This window comes from Chenopodium quinoa, unplaced genomic scaffold, assembly GCF_001683475.1.
Source record: "Chenopodium quinoa cultivar QQ74 unplaced genomic scaffold, ASM168347v1, whole genome shotgun sequence".
In the NCBI taxonomy this organism is placed as follows: Eukaryota; Viridiplantae; Streptophyta; class Magnoliopsida; order Caryophyllales; family Amaranthaceae; genus Chenopodium; species Chenopodium quinoa.
This window is the reverse complement of record NW_018744394.1, coordinates 37971-59003: the sequence shown is the minus strand read 5'-3', so window position 1 is coordinate 59003 and position 21033 is coordinate 37971. Positions and strand designations below refer to the sequence as shown.

At 45.3% G+C, this 21033-nt stretch overlaps 1 protein-coding gene across 1 annotated transcript; it reads left to right on the top strand.

Annotated features, from left to right (window-relative positions):
* The first annotated feature begins 453 nt into the window (after window positions 1–453).
* LOC110696854 (plectin-like) lies at window positions 454–19103 on the top strand. Its single transcript, XM_021874188.1, has 7 exons — window positions 454–505; window positions 2990–3097; window positions 8451–8542; window positions 9406–9757; window positions 17979–18082; window positions 18168–18230; window positions 18780–19103. The coding sequence occupies exons 1-7, from the start codon at window positions 454–456 to the stop codon at window positions 19101–19103; spliced, it is 1095 nt and encodes a 364-aa protein (XP_021729880.1).
* The last annotated feature ends 1930 nt before the right edge of the window (window positions 19104–21033 follow it).

Sequence of the window (21033 nt, the reverse complement as noted above, 5' to 3'; positions counted from 1 at the left end):
CATAAATTAAGGAAAATGGCGTATTTCCTGTTGATGAGCGAATTAACGTGCGATAACCCTAAAGAGCAAAGTGGAGTTTGTCAGACCAATATTTGTAGTTTTCTGTCATTTTCTCGATGATAGTCTTTAAATTCTTATTGGCTGCTTCTACTGCACCATTCGCTTGAGGCCTATATGGGGAGAAATGATGGTGTTGAATACCATACTTTTGTAGCAATTTTTCGCATTCTGATTGAAAGTGAGTTCCATTGTCACTAATCATTTCATATGGGACTCTATATCGACATGTGATGTTTCTTTCGATAAACAGTGCTACATGCTTTGCGGTGAGTTTTGCATATGATGCCGCTTCAACCCACTTTGTAAAATAGTCGATTTCTACTAGGATGTATTCGTGTTCTCTTGTCCCTTGAGGAGTAATCTTTCCAATAATATCCATTCCCCATGTTGAGAATGGCTATGGTGAAGTGTAAGTGTAAAGGAGTGATGGGGGAATGTGATGCAAGTTAGCGTATATTTGGCATTCAGGACATCTTTTCACGTAGTGATAATAGTCCTTATTCATAGTAGTCCAATAATACCCTTCACGCATTATCTTTTGGACTAGCATCTTTCCACTTTGGGCTTCCTTTAATTTTTTCCTACACATAAGAGAGGTCGACCTTGAGGTACCCTTTTGTGTAGCTCATAGTCTATGAGTACATATTGGGAAGCCAAAAGTCTTAGAACTCGTTTTCTTTATTGTCCGCATGGAGTGGATATTCTCCTTTGGTGACATAGTTAAGGATGTCTGTATACCATGGTTCTTCTTCTTTTTCCTCTTCTTCTTGGACTACCTCATCGTCATCTATGGCTTGAATGTAAGCAGGTTTATGCCTCTTTATTGTTAGCAGCATTTGCTCAATTTCTGTGGGAATTCTAACCATTGAGGCTAGCCTTGCCAAAGCATCAACGAATTGATTTTCCTCTCTTGGTATGTAGATATGTGTATTCTACCTTTTCTAATTAATCAGTGAGAGTTTCCAGATATGTTTGGTAAGGGCCAAGATTTCTCTCCTTACTTTCTACCTTTTGGAAATCTGGTTGATAATTAGAGTAGAGTCTCCGAATATTCAAAGTTTCTTTACTCCTAATGCCAACGAGGCCTACCACGCATGCCTCATATTCTGCAGCATTGTTGGTAACGTCAAAATCTAACTTTATGGAGATTAAGACATGATCTTCTAATAATACTCCTACACCACAACCTTTTTGGTTTGATGCCCCATCAAAGTATAACGTCCACGTATCATCTTCTGTGAGCATTAGATCTTCATTTGGAAATTCGTTTTCATGCATTGGCGTCTAATCCTCTATTGGGAAATCTGCTAGAAAATCTGAGACTACCGATCCTTTAATAGATATCTGGGGCATAAACCTTACATCAAACTAAGCTAAGTTTACTATCCATCTCGATATTCTCCCATTAAGGGTAGATTTCTCGAAGAGATACTTAAGTGGATCCATTCGAGATACTACATAGGTTGTGGCCTACACTAATGCGAGACACAATTTTTCAAATGATGTATATCGTACTTCATACTCGAGCATCTTTTTTCTTAAGTAGTAGATGGAGTTTTCTATTCCTTCTACTTCTTGTGTGAGCATAGCCCCCATTGTCTCTTTGGTGACAATTATATATAACCAAAAAGGGATTCTCGGGAGCGCTGACGCTAATACAGGAGGATTAGCGAGATAGGCTTTGATTTTCTCAAAGGCTTTTTGTCACTCATCGTCCCATATTACTGGTACGCTCTTCTTTAATTTCTGGAATATGGGTTCACATATCGTGGTTAATTTGGATATGAACCTACTTATATATTGCAATTGGCCAATGAATCCTCAAATTTGTTTCTCGGTCTTGGACGGTGGCATTGACATTATTGCTTTAACCTTGGTTAGGTCTATCTCTATTCCTCTAGAGCTAATAACGTATCCCAAGAGTTTTCCTAAGGTTACTCCAAAATCACACTTGGATGGATTTAACCTCATGATATATTTTCTCAGTCTTTCGAAGAATTTTCTTAAGGCTTCTAGATGTCTTAGACGATCTTTTGATTTTACTATCATATCATTTACGTAGACTTCAACTTCTTTGTGCATCATGTCATGTAATAAGGTAGTCGCTGCTCTTTGGTATTTGGCACCCGTGTTTTTAACACGAATGACATTATTGTGTAACAGTAAGTGCCCCATGGCGTTATGAATATAGTCTTTTCCATATCTTTCTCGGCCATGAGAATCTGGTTTATCCCGCGTATCCATCCAAAAACGAGAGTAGCACATGATTTGTTGTATTGTCTACCAAAATGTCAATGTGTGGTAAAGGGAAGTTGTCCTTTGGACTCGACTTATTTAGATCACTGTAGTCGACACACATTCTTACCCTTACATTATTCTTTGGAATTAGTACCACATTTGCAACCCATTCTAAGTATTTGGATACCTTGATAAAACCTGTGGTAATTTGTTTTTGAATTCTTCTTTTTATTTTAAGAGCTACGTCAGGTTTCATATGACGTAACTTTTGTTTTACGGGTTTAATTCCTTGATTTAATGGTATTGTTGTGTTGAGCTATTTCTCTATTTATTCCTGGCATATCTTCATATAACCAAGCAAATATATTGATAAATTCTTTTAGTAGATCAATTAAACCGGTTCTTTATTATTTAGTAAGAGTAGTTAGTCCGATTTTAACTTCTCTTTTAATGTTTGGATCTTTTGAAATATCCACTATTTTAGTGTCTTCTATTGTTGGTGTTTTATTCTCAGGTGTTTCCACTGCTTTAATTATTTCTTTGTCACTTTCATTGTTAGTTAAGCAATGCTCCTCATCTTGAGTTAAGGAATAACACGAGGAGTAAGCAAAAGAAGACATATTATTGTATTTAGAATTCATTACATCAAATAAAGAAAGTTCCATTGGGACTTGACTACTAACTATCCTAGGATTAGATGCTAAAGTAGAAGAGTTAAGGAGAGGTGCTATATCTACAGGTTTTGAAGAGTCGATAGGGGAAGAGTTTGACTCTGAATCAGACGACTCTGTGAACACAGGTAATTGTCCTGTTGTTATAGATCTCTTCCGTCCGCTTGGTGTAGTCACCTTCATAGTCTTTCTCCATCCCTAGACTAGCCCCTCTATAGAAGTGATGAGCTTTGAGGGGTTAAAGCTCTCACTTTGTAGTGCAGAATGAATGAGCGCGTAGATGTCTTCAACATATTTTGGCTCATTAAAGTTCAAGCAGGGAGGTTCTTTCTCCTTGTAGATAGGAGTAGGGATGTCATTTAAGAAGTGGCAATCCAAGAAGAACTCAAACCCAGGCTGCCTTATTCCATCTTTGACAAAGAGCTCGGGAAATTCATAGCATGGATAATCTTCACCCTCTCTTATTAATTGTCCATTTAAGGTGAGGGGACATTAATCCATTGGGATTGCTTTCTTGTGAGTACGAGCATTTCTCCGCGCATTATCCTTTTCCTAGGCTTCCTTATAGTCTTTCGAAGTCGGTTCAAAACCAAGTACAAAAGTATCTAATTTAGGAAGACCAGATGATTTCATTTGTATGTCTACTCCTTTCTTATTTCCTAGAGTCATTCTAGGAGATTTAAGTGTCCTTATTTTCGGAGTATACCATTAAATATCATGTTCGAATGGAGGTCGTGGAAAAGAGGGGTCTTTCATCCTCTTCGATTAAGGAGACCTCTTCTGCGTTAAATCCCCATAAGTCTTCATCGTTGTCATTGTGCTCCACATTTATGAGAGGTTTAACAATTACCTTAATTCTCAACTAGGAGGCATCAATTGTAACAGGAATTCCTCCAACTATAGCCTTCACTTGTTGGTGAGGTGATGAAGGGACGACCTTAAGGTCACGAAGCCAAGGGCATCCCAACAACAAGTTGAAAGAAGCCCTGATTTCAACCACTTGGAAAGTTGTATCATGCTCTATCACTCCTGCGGTGATATTCATAGTAATAGTCCCAAGAGATAGTGTTGGGGTTTGGTGAGTCCGACTCACTGCGGAAGCAAACCCTAAACAAGACTGCACTCGCGATAAAGAAGACCATAAAGCATAATAACTTAATAACAAGATTAGGATAGTAATTATACCTTTGACGCGTGCTTCACCCGACCTCAAGGGGCTTGTACTTCAAAAGCAAGTCTCAAAAGTACGATGACCTCCAACGAAAGTCCACCCACAACCCGACCACCAACAAGGATCTAATGCCTTGGAGTTAGCAAGGCCCGACCAAAACTTGAGTAATTTATGAGTTCAAAGGTTTTCATAATGGTGAAGCCTTTTCCAATTCTTACTCAAGTGCTTTTACCAATACCCCAAGTTGGGTATTTATAAGAAAATGCAAGATTGTAAAAAGCTCTCCCATCAATGTGGGAGAATTTTATTTTCCCATTTTATTTTAAAGCTAAAATAAAATTAATAATCAAACTAGTTATAAATCAACGAGTGGCAAGCTCTCATTAAGGAGTAGGTGAGGACCATTTAGAGGAGGGGGGAACAAACTTGCTCCCCACTCCCTCTCCCATAACCGACCACCTAAATGCCCCAACTCTTATTTATTTTGCGCCACATGGCAGCCCACTTGGGCACCAAGGCACCCCATGTGGGCTGCTGCTGCTAGCGTGCCTCGTACCTAGTGCGAGCTGCTGCTGCCGAGGTCTGCTGCTAGCATGACTTGCACCTAGTGCGGGCTGCTAGCTGAAGCGTGCTAGCATGCCACGGCTTGCTAGAAAGCCCTGCACTTGGTGCGGGATGCTAGCTCGGCTATGCCCCTATTACTTGGTATTCTATTGTTAGGAGTATTTGGTCATTGTTGATTTATTATTATTTTCATGTCTCATCTTTTTACTATTTTCAACTCGACTTACGACGCTCGGTTTTGAAGCTCCAAGCTCGAATTTTCGACGTCTAAATATTAATTACTCGGTCGACTCATTAATTAATTCCTAATTAATTCATCGCTTCGGCTCGTTAGTTTCTTGGGTGTGACCCGAAGGGTTCAGTCATGATTAAGCTGTAATATTGATTATACATTAATATTACTGATTAGAAGCGGCCTCCACCCAGGCATTCCGATCAATTGAACTCACTGAATTATTAGCTTTTTAATAATTCCGAACCCCCTATCGGAATAATACACTTGTTCAAAGGACACCATTTCTTTCAATCTCCCACTTGTCCTTCTAGACAAGTGAGCTTTTAGTGTATAGCCCTTTTCTTATGTCGCGTAATGCCTCTTCATGAACTATTAGGTAAAATTTATTCGTCATCCTTATTACTTCCAAAAGTGTTTCTTGAAATCCAAGTCCGACTGTCAATAAACATATGATTTCTAAAATCCATCCGAGCACGGCCATGCATTTTACAGTCTTGCTCTTCGAGAGGCCTTTCAAACAACAAAAACATCTTCCCTATTATTAATAGGGGCATTTCCAATCTTGTAATGTAGCTTCTCTTACTGAGAGGACCTAGCCGCCTGTTTGTCGTCGTTATAATCTCCATGTATGACTGACGTTTGACCAACAACTAAGCGGACTAGTACTTAAATAAGAGAACTCACAATACTCATGGTTAAGGAAAAAAGGTTCCGACATCAATAATGAGAAATATATTTATGACGATTTTTGAATCTCTTATAGTATTCTCATAGGTCGATCTAGTACGGTTCTAAACCAATACCTGTGTAAATGATTTATGACGATCATGTCCTTGTCGCATAAGAAACGGTGCTGTAAATCAAACTTTACACTAATCTCAAATGGTCATTAATCGTCCATCGCTTAAATGACCTCGATTAGGGATAATGTTCGATTATAATATTCAATGATCACTTAATAGGTGTTTCCGTATCCAAGATATTGTCTTGATACCCTATTTTGAATATTCTCAAAATCGAATGGACTCAATATTTATTTCTAAACCACAATTAAATAGTCAACAGAGAGATTTAAGTCGCATGAAAAATTTTATTACTCCAAAACTGAATGGTTTATCATAATGTTCTACATTAAAATTATTTAAATTTAATCAAAACACTAAAATAAGGAATCCAAAGCCAATCTCTGATGTGCCTGATTCCCATTGCCTCAACGTGCTTGTTTTGCTTTACTTGAGACAAATGTTTAGTCAGTGGATTGGCTACATTGTCATCCGTTCCAACTTTACAAATTTTTATTTGACCTTCCCATTTCCATTCTTGAATCATGTGAAACCGCCGCTTGACATGTTTGACCTTCTTATGTTCTCTTGGCTCTCTGGCAATAGCTCCATTTGTTTTGGGTGTTTTTGTCCCACGGGAGAGTTACAACACGAAGACTGATCAAGGGTGAGCTGTACCTGCAAAACAAACGGAGACACCATTTGGGAGGTGCTCCGCCTCCGACGAACAAGTTAGAAAACTTGAAGGGAGAAAAAGGTGCGAAAATTTAGGTAGGGATCTGCTCGGATTCCAAGCTCAGGATGTCTCTATCAAAGAGTAAATGTGCAATAAATGATAAAACGTGCTCTCAAAAAGAGGGACATCTCCCTATTTATAAGGTCTCTTGGATTTTTTCCCCTGATTAGGTCACTGAGCCCTAATCATTGGTGGGCTGCGCCGCTTTGCGGCTTTCTCGGGATTTGGGCCTGAAGGCCGCCTTTTCCCCTTATTTTTTGGAGTGACACATGTCAAGTAGAGATTGGTACACTTTGGGCCATCTTGAGGCTGACACGTGTCATCCTCTGATTGGACCACTTGGCGGGGTAAAATTACCCTAAACATTTGCCCCTCACAGATGTGACATGGCACGCCACGTGGCATCTGTGACATGTGTCACGCTCCGATTGGCGGAAATTTTACCATTAAAGAGTAATTGTTCACCTTCCGGGTAAATTACGGAAATGCCCCCGTATTTACCCTCTATATATAGTCGTTTACCCTCATAATTTTGGTACGTTTACAAAAAAATTTCTAGAGAGAACTTTGAGAGACCAAAAGTCATCCGTTTGAGTCAGGCGCAAGCAAGAAAGCTCGCCTTCCAGAGACCCAGCCGGACACGCCTAGTTTCAGATATCTCTTCAAAAGGTACCGTCTCCGCCTCTCTCAGCTCTTTTTCTTTTTTCACCGCTTGTACATATTTCTTGCAATAAATGGATGCATCACAAACACACATGGCACAACCTAGGTTAGAGTCCAGCCGGTCACCAGGAACGGCTGAGTCTAGGACTGGGAGTGCCGTCTCGGGGTGATGGGACCACCCTTTGCCTCGGATTTCGACCAGTTACATGTCTGTGCAGGACACAATGGCTTGGATAAAGCAGACATCGACTGATCCAAATTACAAGAGCGAAGGCTCAGGCAGCTAATCGCCTGAGGGAGAAACGTCTGGTCAGGGTGACCAGACGGCTCTGGAGAGATCTACTCTGCGCGCCCCTTCAACCCCTGCTGACTCTTTCTTGGAAGAGTGCGACCAAGGCGGCGACGAGGCCACCTCTGCCCCCTTGAATCAAAGTGAGGAGGAGACGGAGAGCGACAGCTCCGCCTCTACCTCTGAGAGTAGTGACGATTTACCCCCGCTTCCGGATAGCGAGGAGGAAGAAAGGATGAAGTGGTACGAGAAGGATGATCCCTTCAACATCCACGTCTCCTCCAAGGACCGGATCCAAATGGAGGAAAACTTGAAGAATTTTACTAAAATGCACCCGCTTGGAGAATGGCACCGTCGCCTGGGAGGACGATCAAGAGAACGCCAACAACTATTTCGGCTGTTATGAGGCGGCGTTCAAGGCTGGTCTCTGCTTTTCCCTTACCAGGCGGTGAAGGCAATTTTGAGAAGCTACGGCCTCGGAGTCTGGCAACTTACCCCCAACTCTTTGAAAAACATTCTAGGGTATGTTGCCGCTTGCGAGTTTCAAGGGATTCACCCCGGCTGGGAGGCTTTTGCTAGCATGCATTATCTTAGCAGAAGCCTAGGCGGCTGGAGGGCGTGGAACACTCTAACCACGCAGCCCCAATATATGATGACTTGGACAAGGTCTCAAAATTCGACGGCTGGAAGCACAGGTTCTTCCTGATGTCAGCTCCAACCAGACGGGAGAATTATGAATTCCGTCTGTACAATAAGGCGGCCGGAAGTGTGCTCTTCCCCGGGTTCCAGAGGAAGACTTTGACAAGATCATTGAGGCAGACTTTTTTGGCCTCTCAGACGCGACCTTGTCAACCAGGGAAACAATAAAAGTTCCCAAGAACTGGATCCCTAAGAGCGCCTGGTTCAGGGACGAGTGCTTCCTAGCCGCCTGCGGGCTAGGGCACATGTTCACCATTCGTATGCTCCTGAGTTTATATCCGTCTGTAGTATTTTTCTATCGAAATTGTTTAATGATATTGACCAATTTCCTTCTTTTTGCAGAAGAAGCATCAAACATGTTGCAGACGGAGAAAACCCCAAAGCGATCCTCTGCTGTCATCCGCAAGGCGCTTGCGGAGAAGGCTGCGGCTGAGGTCAAAGCCAAGATAACAAACGCCTGACTCTTTCATAAGTTGATCTTTTAAAATCATTTTTCTCGGATGCTAACCTTAACTTTGGTTATTTTTGTAGGGAGGAGAGGTTGGAAAATCGTTTGAGAAAAAAACTCAAACGGGCTAGGGAGGAGACCCCTGCCGTTCTCAACAAAATCAAAAAATCCACCACTACATCAACTCCTGGCGCCTCAGCCGGGCATCAGCAGATGCGGATAGCGGGGCGACTCGAGAAGATAGGCGGCAGCGTGTGCCTTGATCTTGTCAACTCTTTTTAGCAGCCGCGGGGTTTACCACGCCTGCAAGCGGTTCCCGCTTGGCTGGCTCTGAAGGTAAGAGCCCTTTTGAATCCCTGCTTGAGATGTGGTGGCCTTTGCGGGTGAAATTTCACTCTCAACAGACGTCATCTTCAGACGGCCGGCAACAAATAGGTGCTGCCTTAGTTTCGCACTCATCACGTATTGATTGTGGTGCAGATCAATCTCCTCGCTGGCCAGACGTCCAGAAGCACGCCAAGGCCATCATGGAATCCGTCCGGAAGAGGGATAAAGACAGTATCCCTAGGATAGAGACGTTTAATCTTGAACGCATTCTATCCCTTCTGGCTGAGGTAAGAACCTTGTCAGTTCAATTTTATTTTTTCCAAGTGTTTTATCCCGCCTGCAATACTCACACCGCTTGCTTTTCTGCAGGCTATGCTGCGGGTGTACGGGCTCAAACGTCCTTATTCCCGCAAACGGGAAGCTGTAAAAAGGGCCAAGAAGTCTGCCATAGACGCTGACAATATTGCTTTGCACTCAACTATCTTAAATGAACTTGAAACTAAAGCAATCATTATGACACAGGCGTCTAGAATCCTGCAGCTGGAGTCAGATATGGAGGCGGCCAAGCAGCGGGCGAATGATGCTGAGACGGCCCGGAAGCAGGCGGAGGAGGCTCAGAAGAAGCCTGCTGAGAGTGCCAAAAAGGCTGATGAGGCACTCAAGAAGGCCCAGACGGACCTTGGCAATCTTCAGGGTGTTTTTGAAGAGAACACCAATCTAAAGACCAAGGTACAAAAACTGGAGAAGGAGGTTGCTCAGGCTCAGATAAACTTTGCAGCAACCCTGGAGGCGGAGCAAAACCGTCTAGTTGCTGAGAGTGACGCTGATAATGACGCCCGGACGCGGATTATGGCGTCTGGGCACTGGCTCACAAGTATGCCGAGGACGTGGTGTACCTGAGAGAGAAGGGTGATCCAGAGCCTGAGTCCTTTAACGCCTGGGTTAATTCCAACAATGAGCCCCTCGTACCTCAGCTACCTGGTCCGGGTGAAGCGCAGGAGATACCCTCAGATGATGAGGAGGACCAGGAGGAGCTGCCTACAGGCCAGAAGTGACTTTTTAGCGGTAGTATGCCAATCTCTTTTTTTTTTGTCTTTCTTTTATACAGCGGCAATATGCCAAAACTTTTTTTTCCAGCCTGCGTGCCGAGTAAATTTGTATTGACCAGCTGAGGAGCCGGGTCAATTAACAATTTCTGTTTCTCCCAGACGGGGTCCGGTTAACATTTTAATCCACTACAACCGTTTGGTTGGGTGATTTTTATGAAATGCACCGACTGAGTCGGTTTTGATTATTTTTAATTTTTCATTTTTGCCTAACTTATCAAAATCATGCGGCGATTTTTAATTTTTGCCTAACTAATCAATAGTTTGGCTGTCCTTGCCCCTGGACGGCTGTGTGTTAGTTTCAAGTGGAGTCGGTTGATTTACTTGAAAACGTCTGATGCTGTAAAAAGCATGATATGTTTCCAAGTCAATCAATCACAATAATGATTGCCCCAAACCAAGTGCACAGCCGTACACCAACAGGCGTTCTAGTCACTACCCAAACGGTGCTTATCCCTCTTGGTAGAGATTTCACAGCCATTGCACGACTCCTTTGCCCCAATTGAGGTAGGAATTGCAATTTTGGAATAAACAACCAAGTGAGATCTTCAGTCGGTGACTGACTGATGCCCCAGGGCATTCGGTATTCGGCAACTTGATCATTCTTCACAGGTCATTTTGGTCAGACGACTATGAGTTGACCAATTTGGTCGTTTAATTTTTGTCGTCTGCATGGGTACGTAGAACTGACAAATAGCCTGTTCTCTACGACGATTGCACCTGGAGGGGAGTCGCCGGACGCCTTTGTCCATGTTGGGACAGGCGATTTTATAAAATGAGCAACCATCCGGCCATTTTAGCCTCTGGTCTTGTTTGAGACCGGTTGTATAGCCACTAAACGTTTTTGTGCTTAGTTTTTAGTCAAAGTATTGAATTTACACTAAGTATCGAACTTAGTTTTCTAAACAAACGAGTCTGTCTGGGTATTACCCAGACGGATAATCAAGCAGTTGAATAAACAAAGTATTAAACTTAAATAAACAAGGGATCCGAGTATTACCCAGGCGGTCAAACAAATGTAACCTTTACTAAGTATCAAACTTAGTTAGGTAAATGAAGAATCCGTCTGGGTATTACCCGGATGGATAATCAAACAATAACTCAATTTTGCAAACAAAGTCTGAATCTTCATTAATTGACTCACTGTTTACAAAAAGTTTACAATCTCAAAAGTAGTACTTTTTTAGATTATGTACATTCCAAGTTCTAGGCAGACGCCTGCCGTCTGGAGTTTCTAGGTGGTAGGTGCCATCCCTTATTCTTCATAGATCTGGTAGGGGCCTTCCCAATTTGGGGTTAACTACCCCAACTCATTGGCCCTACCGGTTGCCTCCATTTTTCGTAACACTAAGTCGTCAACTTTCAAAGGACGCTTGTGTACTTTTTTGTTGTAGGCTCTCGTCATTCTCAGACGATAAATCTCATGATGCGAGGCGGCATTGCCCCTGTGTTCTGGGAGTGAATCCAATGCCAAGCGCATTGCTTCCCAATTCGCCTCTACATCATATAGCATGACTCTGAGGGTTGGCTCGTAATGTTCGATGGGCAAGACGGCTTCAGCACCGTAAACGATGAGAAATGGGGTTTCACCGGTTGCCCCCTTCGCTGCTGTCCGGATGGCCCATAGGACATGGATTAACTCTTCTGCCCATAAGCCACCGGCTCTTTCTATTTTCTTCTTAATGCCGTCTGAGATGAGTTTATTGAAGGCTTCAACTTGGCCGTTTGCTTGGGGACGGCCAACGGACGCAAAATAGCTTGAGATCCCCTGATCTCCCAACCAAGTTTTTAGCCGAGGCGTCTCAAACTGAGGACCATTATCAAACACCATAAACATAGGTACCCAATACCGGGTGATAATGTTTTTCCAGATGAAGGAAATCACGTCTGAGGTTTTGATGTTTTTAACCGCCTCAGCTTCTACCCACTTGGTGAAATAATCCACAGCCACCAAGATGTAGCGCTTACCGCCTGGAGTAGGCGTGTAAGGACCTAAAATGTCCATGCCCCTTTTTGCAAACAGGATTGGGCTGTGGATTGCCGTCAGATCAGTAGCCGGACGGTGAATGAGTTTGCCAAGTTTTTGGCATTTGTCACATTTCTTTACCAACTCCTTGGCGTCTGCCTCAAGAGTAAGCCAAAAATAATGTCGTCTGGCTTTGACGGCTAGGGACCTGCCGCCTATATGAGAGGCGCAGAATCCCGAGTGCAAGTCTTCGAAAAATTCTTTCCCCTTTTCTGGGGTGACACACTTCAACAAAGGATTCAGAAACCCCGCCTTGAAGAGTTCTCCATTTTTCAACTCGAATCTTGTAGCTCGTTTTTTCAGGACGGCTGCCTCCTGTGGCGAATCAGGAAGTGTGCCATCTGAAAGATAGGCCTGGATGCCATCCATCCAGGTAGAGCATTGGTCCAGGATTCCAATGGGGTCCTCATAGATGCTTCTCTTTTCAAGAACTTCCCAGAATACTGACCGAGGCGTATCATGGCAGGCGGAAGACGCCAGTTTTGACAATGCATCCGCCTGATTGTTTTTCGACCTAGGCACTGGACTCAGCCGGAATTCCTCAAGGGCCTTGGTCTCTTCTTCGAATTCCTGAAGAGATTTAAGCATAGCCGGATGAGTAGCTAATAGGTTCCCTCATACTGGCTAACAACCAATTGAGAATCAGAGTAGGCGTCAATTTTCATGGCCCTTGCTGCCTTACACATGCGAATGTCGGCTAACAGGGCTTCATATTCCGCCTCATTGTTAGAGGCTTGAAATTTGAAGCGTAGTGCATACTCAAATCTGTCCCCTTCAGGAGACTCGTAGATTACGCCTGCACCACAGCCGTTCTTTGTAGAGCTCCCGTCTACATACACTTTCCAAACCTGATCAAGATTATCCGGGGCCACCGGACGAGTCATTTCAACAATGAAGTCGGCAAACGCCTGACCTTTCACTGCCTTTCTTGGTTCGTAAGTGATTTCAAGTATTTGAATTTCAATAGCCCATTTCAACATTCTCCAGGATGAGTCCAAGGTAGACATTGGCCGCTTGAGTGGCTGGTCGGTGTAAATCACTACCGGATGTGCCAGAAAGTAGGGCTTCAATTTTTTGAAATCTATATACAGAGCAAGGCCAAATTTTTCAACTGTGGGATACCGGAGTTCAGCATTTTTAAGAACATGGCTAATGAAGTAAACTGAGAGCTGCACGCCTTCTCGCTCAGCAAAGAGAACGACAGTGAGGGCATGATTTGAGACGGCTAAGTACATGTACAACGTCTCCCTAGGTAAAGGACTGACCAACCTAGGTAGAGAATGTAAATGCTCTTTCAACCTCTGGAATGTCGTCTCAGCATCATCCCCCCATTCAAATCTGGTCTTCTTCCTGATTGCTTGGAAGAAGTAGAGGCACTTGTCGCCTGACCGACTGAGGAACCACCCCAGGGCGGCCAGACAGCCGGTGAGTCTCTACACTTCCTTGACAGAACGGGGTGACTTCATGTCTATCACCGCCTGTATCTTTTCAGGGTTAGCCTCTATCCCCCTTTGATCAATCAGGAATCCGAGAAACTTCCCAGACTCAACACCAAAGACGCATTTCTTAGGATTTAAAATAACCTTATGCCGCCTGAGGGTGGTGAATGTTTCTCGGAGATCAGTAAGGTGATCCGTCTGGAGCTTGGATTTGACTATCACATCATTCCTCCCAATCTGATTAATGAGGACCGTATTAATCATCCGTTGGAAAGTGGCAGGCGCATTTTTCAAGCCAAACGACATCACAGTATAACAGAATAACCCCTGATCAGTGACGAAGGCCGTCTTCTCTTGATCTTTCTTCCACAGGGGGTATCTGATGGAAGCCGGAGTAGGCATCCATGAAGCTCATCAAGGCATGACCGGCTGTAGAATCGACCAGACTGTCGATCGTTGGAAGCGGATAACTGTCCTTTGGACACGCCTTGTTGAGGTATGTGTAATCAACACACATGCGCCAGGTCCCATTCGGTTTCTTAACAAGGACCACATTGGCCACCTAGTCGGGAAAATTACAAGGCCGGATGAACCTGGCGTCTAGCAGCTTTTTGACTTCGGCAGCTGCCGCCTGACTTCTTTCCTCACCGTGGTTTCTTTTCTTTTGCCGGATGGGCTTCTTTTTAGGATCCACGGCGAGCTTGTGGACAGCAAGGTCCAGGCTGACGCCTGGCATCTCTTCCACTTCAAAGGAAAAAATGTCTTTGAATTCCTTTAGCAGAAGGTGCAAGTCTGCACCCAAAGTAGCACGAGAAACCGTCCAACCTTTACAGTACGTTCCGGACGGCTGTCATCCAGAACGAGATCAATGCTTTCACCAGCCGGTTGGGGACGGAGCTCATCTGACCGTTCACCGGTCAGTGATTGCTATTTTTTCTCTTTCTTTACCTCCACCAGCAGAGGTGCCCTTCTTTTCTTTCCGGCTGCTGGTGGGGCAGGTGCTGGATGGCATCCTTGACATTGTCAAGGTCAATTGGTTCCTGACTGCCTGGGGTCACAGTGTCCCTGACGGCTAAGAGATAGCACTCCCGGGCCGTCTTCTGATCCCCATTAAAGGAACCAACAGAGCCATCATCCCTCTCATATTTGATGAGCATCAGAGACGGGATGATTACTGCCTTGGCTACGTTTAGGGTTGGCCGGCCAAGGATAATGTTGTAGGCGGTCAACTCCTCAACGACAAAGAATCTGACGATAATATGTCGTCCCTGGCCTTTCTCTCCTAGCCGGATGGGCAAGTCAATTCTTCCAGCTGGGTAGACCATCCCACCCCCAAAACCAACCAAGGGGTGGGTGACCGGATGCATGCTGCTGACATTGTATTTCAGCTTTTGCTGGCACCGGAGGCTGATGATGTCTGATGAGCTGTCGGTGTCAATAAGGGTTCGTCCAACCAGCTGGTTGGCAACCTTACATTCAATGACAACCGGGTCATCATGCGGACGACGGACGCTGCCCCTATCCTTCTCAGTAATCAAGACGTCTGGAAAGGAGGTGCTTATAGGCGTCTGCTCATCATCATCCTTGTCCATCTTTCGAAGATGGATCTTGGTGCCCCGGATGGTAGGGCCACCACAGGAGAACCCGCCTGCTATTGTGTAGGCTCCTTGTCGGTATCCGAGCTACTAGCAGGCTGGGGGTAGTCTTGGAGGACTGACCCTTGCTTTTCTTTTTTGCCTCGGCTGGGGACTTAGAAATGTAGGACTTCAACAACCCTTTGTCAGCTAGACGGTCCAATGCCCGCTGAAGATGATCTCCCGGGCATCAAGAGGTGACTTCTTACTTCTCACCGGCTATTGAGTCCGGCGGGAGTTATTGTTATTCCCCTTGGGGAGAAGAATTTTGGACCAATCAATGATCTCGGCTGCCTTCTCCTTTGGATGAGGAGTGGGCTGCCGATCTTTGACTGACTTCCACTTTTCCAGAGGAGTCTTCTTGGCCGTCTGACCTCTACTTGGGCCAGCCCGGCTCTAGGTGACCAACACTTTAATTTCACCCTTGAATCTTGTCATGAATCTCATGAGCTCGTCTCGGGTGACAGGCGCTAATCCAGTTGCCGTTTGGGTTTCCCCTTCCGGCTGCCCAGGGGGTCTACTTGCACCCGCCTGGGAGGCACCCCGCTCCAGAGTCTCTTTGGGCCGGATGCGCTTGATCCTGAGAGAGCCGTCTTCGGCTGTAAAGGTTTTGACCTGAGGATCTTTATCCTCCTGGTCTGTAAAGACTTCTGGGTCTTCGCCCAGACGGTTAGGGGGTGGTACAGACTCTTGAACCATCTTCGGGGTACTCTCTCCACAGACGGCGCCAAATGTTTTGGGTGTTTTTGTCCCTCGGGAGAGTTACAACACGAAGACTGATCCAGGGTGAGCTGTACCTGCAAAACAAACGGAGACACCAGTTGGGTGGTCCTCCGCCTCCGACGCACAAGTTAGAAAACTTGAAGGGAGAAAAAGGTGTAGAAATTTAGGTAGGGATGTGCTCAGATTCCAAGCTCAGGATGTCTCTATCAAAGAGTAAATGTGTAATAAATGATAAAACGTGCCGTCAAAAAGAGGGACATCTCCCTATTTATAGGGTCTTTGGGATTTTTGTCCCTGATTAGGTCACTGAACCCTCATCATTGGTGGGCTGCGCCGCTTTGCGGCTTTCTCGAGATTTGGGCCTGAAGGCCGCCTTTTCCCCTTATTTTCTGGAGTGACACGTGTCAATTAGAGATTGGTCCAATTTGAGCCATCCTGAGGCTGACACGTGTCATCCTCTGATTGGACCACTTGGCGGGGTAAAATTACCCTAAACATTTGCCCCCCACAGATGTGACGTGGCACGCCACGTGGCATTTGTGACATGTGTCACGCTCCGATTGGCGGTAATTTTACCATTAAAGAGTAACCGTTCACCTTCTGGGTAAATTACGGAAATGCCCCCATATTTACCCTCTATATATAGCCATTTACCCTCATAATTTTGGTACGTTTACAAAAAATTTTCTAGAGAGAACTTTGAGAGAGCAGAAGTCATCCGTTTGAGTCAGGAGCAAGCAAGAAAGCTCGTCTTCCAGAGACCCAGCCAGACCCGCCAAGTTTCAGATATCTCTTCAAAAGGTACAGTCTCTGCCTCTCTCAGCTCTTTTTCTTTTTTCACCGCTTGTACATATTTCTTGCAATAAATGGATGCATCACCAACACACACGGCACAACCTAGGTTAGAGTCCAGCCGGTCACCAGGGACGGCTGAGTCCAGGACTGGGAGTGGCGTCTTAGGGTGTTGGGTCCACCCATTTCCACGGATTCCGACCAATTACGTGTCTGTGCAGGACACAATGGCTCGGATAAAGAAGACATCGACTGATCCAAATTACAAGAGCGAAGGCTCAGGCAGCTAATCGCCTGAGGGAGAAACGTCCGGTCAGGGTGACCAGACGGCTCTGGAGAGATCCCCTCCGCGCGCCCCTTCAACCCCTGATGACTCTTTCTTGGAAGAGTGCGACCAAGGCGGCGACGAGGTCGCCTCTGCCCCTTGAATCAAAGTGAGGAGGAGACGAAAAGCGACATCTCCGCCTCTACCTTTGAGAGTAGTGACGATTTACCCCCGCTTCCTGATAGCGAGGAGGAAGAAAGGAAAAAGTGGAACGAGAAGGATGATCCCTTCAACATCCACGTCTCCTCCAAGGACCGGATCCGAATGGAGGAAAACTTGAAGAATTTTACTAAAATGCACCCGCTTGGAGACGGGTACATGATCCGGGTGCCGCCTTTGAATGGCATCGTCGCCTGGGAGGACGATCAGGAGAACGCCAACAACTATTTCGGCTGTTATGAGGTGGCGTTCAAGGCTGGTCTCCGCTTTCCCCTTCACCAGGCGGTGAAGGCAATTTTGAGAGGCTACGGCCTCGGAGTCTGGCAACTTACCCCCTACTCTTGGACTAACATTCTTGGGTATGTTGCCGCCTGCGAGTTTCAAGGGCTTCACCTCGGCTGGGAGGCTTTTGCTAGCATGCATTGTCTTAGCAGAAGCCCAGGCGGCTGGAGGGCGTGGTACACTCTAACCACGCAGCCCCAATATATGATGACTTTGGACAAGGTCTCGAAATTCGACGGCTGGAAGCACAGGTTCTTCCTAATGTTAGCTCCAACCAGACGGGAGAATTATGAATTCTGTCTGTACAATAAGAAGCCCGACTTGTTGGGCCGGAAGTGTGCTCTTCCTCGGGTTCCAGAGGAAGACTTTGACAAGATCATTGAGGCATAATTTTTTACCTCTCAGACGCGACCTTGTCAACCAGGGAAACAATAAAAGTTCCCAAGAACTGGATCCCTAAGAGCGCCTGGTTCAGGGACGAGTGCTTCCTAGCCGCCTGCGGGCTAGGGCACATGTTCACCAAACGTATGCGCCAGAGTTTATATCCGTCTGTAGTATTTTTCTATCGAAATTGTTTTATGATATTGACCAATTTCCTTCTTTTTACAGAAGAAGCATTAAACATGTTGCAGACGAAGAAAACCCCAAAGCGACCCTCTGCTGTCATCCGCAAGGCGCTTGCGGAGAAGGCTGCGGCTGAGGTCAAATCCAAGGTAACAAACACCTGACCCTTTCATAAGTTGATCTTTTAAAATCATTTTTCCCGGATGCTAACCTTAACTTTGGTTATTTTTGCAGGGAGGAGAGGTTGGAAAGTCGTTTGAGATACAACTCAAACGGGCTAGGGAGGAGACCCCTGCCGTTCTCAACAAAATAAAAAAATCCACCTCTGCATCAACTCCTAGCGCCTCATCCGGGCATCAGCAGATGCGGATAGCGGGGCGACTCGAGAAGATAGGCGGCAGCGTGTGCCTTGATCGTGTCAACCCCTTATCAGCAGCCGCGGGGTTTACCACGCCTGCAAGCGGTTCCCGCTTGGCTGGCTCTGAAGGTAAGAACCCTTTTGAATCCCCGCTTGATCTGGGGTGGCCTTTGCGGGTGAAATCCCACTTTCAACAGACGTCATCTTCAGACGGCCGGCAACAAATAGGTGCTGCCTTAGTTTCACACTCATCACGTATTGGTTGTGGTGCAGATCAATCTCCCCGCTGGCAGACGTCTAGAAGCACGCCAAGGCCATCCTGGAATCCGTCCGGAAGAGGGATAAAGACAGTATCCCTAGGATAGAGACGTTTAATCTTGAACGCATTCTATCCCTTCTGGCTGAGGTAAGAACCTTGTCAGTTCAATTTTATTTTTTCCATGTGTTTTATCCCGCCTGCAATACTCACACCGCTTGCTTTTCTGCAGGCTATGCTGCGGGTGGACGGGCTCAAACGCCCTTATTCCCACAAACGGGAAGAGGTAAAATGGGCCAAGAAGTCCGCCATAGACGCTGACAATATTTCTTTGCACTTAACTATCGTAAATGAACTTGAAACTAAAGCAATCAATATGACACAAGCGTCTAGAATCCAGCAGCTGGAGTCAGATCTGGAGGCGGCCATGCAACGGGCGACTGATGCTGAGATGGCCCGAAAGGAGGCGGAGGAGGCCAAGAAGAAGGCTGCTGAGAGTGCCAATAAGGCTGATGAGGCGCTCAAGAAGCCCCAGACGGACCTTGGCAATCTTTAGGGTGTTTCTGAAGAAAACACCAATCTGAAGACCAAAGTTCAAAAACTAGAGAAGGAGGCTGCTCAGGCTTAGATAAACTTTGCAGCAACCCTGGAGGCGGAGCAAAGCCGTCTAGTTGCTGAGAGTGACGCTGATAATGACGCCTGGATGAAGATCGCCTGGGCTGCGCTGTACCCGGACGCGGATTATGGCGTTTGGGCACTGGCTCACATATACGCCGAGGACGTGGTGTACCTGAGAGAGAAGGGTGATCCAGAGCCTGAGTCCTTCGACGCCTGAGTTAATGCCAACAATGAGCCCCTCATACCTCAGCTACCTGGTCTGGGTGAAGCGCAGGAGATACCCTAAGATGATGAGGAGGACCAGGAGGAGCCGCTTGCAGGCCAGAAGTGACTTTTCAGCGACAGTATGCCAATCTCTTTTTTTTTGTCTTTCTTTTATTCAGAGGCAGTATGCCAAAACTTGTTTTTCCGGCCTGTGTGAGTAAATTTGTATTTACCGGCTGAGGAGCCGAATCAATTAAAAATTTCTTTTTCTCCTGGACGGGGTCCGGTTAACATTTTAATCCACTACAACCGTTTGGTTGGGTGGTTTTTTTTGTCTTTCTTTTATTCAGCGGCAGTATGCCAAAACTTGTTTTTCCGGCCTGCGTGCCGAGTAAATTTGTATTTACCGGCTGAGGAGCCGGGTCAATTAACAATTTCTTTTTCTGCCAGACGGGGTCCGGTTAACATTTTAATCCACTACAACCGTTTGGTTGGGTGGTTTTTATGAAATGCACCGACTGAGTCGGTTTTGATCAATTTTAATTTTTCATTTTTGCCTAACTTATCAAAATCATAGGGCGATTTTTCATTTTTGCCTAACTAATCAATAGTCTGGCTGTCCTTGCCCCTAGACGGCTGTGTGGTTGGTTTTAAGTGGAGTCGGTTGATTGACTTGAAAACGTCTGATGCTGTAAAGAGCATGATATGTTTGCAAGTCAATAAATCACAATAGTGATTGCCCCAAACCAAGTGCACAGCCGTACACCAACAGGCGTTCCAGTCACTACCCAGACGGTGCTTATCCGTCTTGGTAGAGATTTCATAGCCATTGCACGACTCCTTTGCCCAAATTGAGGTAGGAATTGCAATTTTGGAATAAACAACCAAGTGAGATCTTCAGTCGATGACTGACTGATGCCCCAGGGCATTCGGTATTCGGCAACTTGATCATTCTTCACAGGTCATTTTGGTCAGACGGCTATGAGTTGACCAATTTGGTCGTTCAATTTTTGTCGTCTGCATGGGTACGTAGAACCGAAAAATAGCCTGTTCTCTGCGACGATTGCACCCAGAGGGGTGTCGCCGGACGCCTTTGTCCATGTTGGGACAGGCGATTTTATAAAATGAGCAACCATCTGGCAATTTTAGCCTCTAGTCTTGTTTGAGACCGGTTGTATAGCCACTAAACGTTTTTGTGCTTAGTTTTTAGTCAAAGTATTGAATTTACACTAAGTATCGAACTTAGTTTTGTAAACAAACGAGTCTGTCTGGGTATTACCCAGACGGATAATCAAGCAGTTGAATAAACAAAGTATCAAACTTAAATAAACAAGGGATCCGAGTATTACCCAGGCGATCCAACAAATGTAACCTTTACTAAGTATCAAACTTAGTTAGGTAAATGAAGAATCCGTCTGGGTATTACCCGGATGGATAATCAAACAATAACTCAATTTTGCAAACAAAGTTTGAATCTTCATTAATTGACTCACTGTTTACAAAAAGTTTACAATCTTAGAAGTAGTACTTTTTTAGATTGTCTACATTCCAAGTTCTAGGTAGACGCCTGCCGTCTGGAGTTTCTAGGCGGTAGGTGCCATCCCTTACTTCTTCATAGATCCGGTAGGGGCCTTCCCAATTTGGGGATAACTTCCCCAACTCAT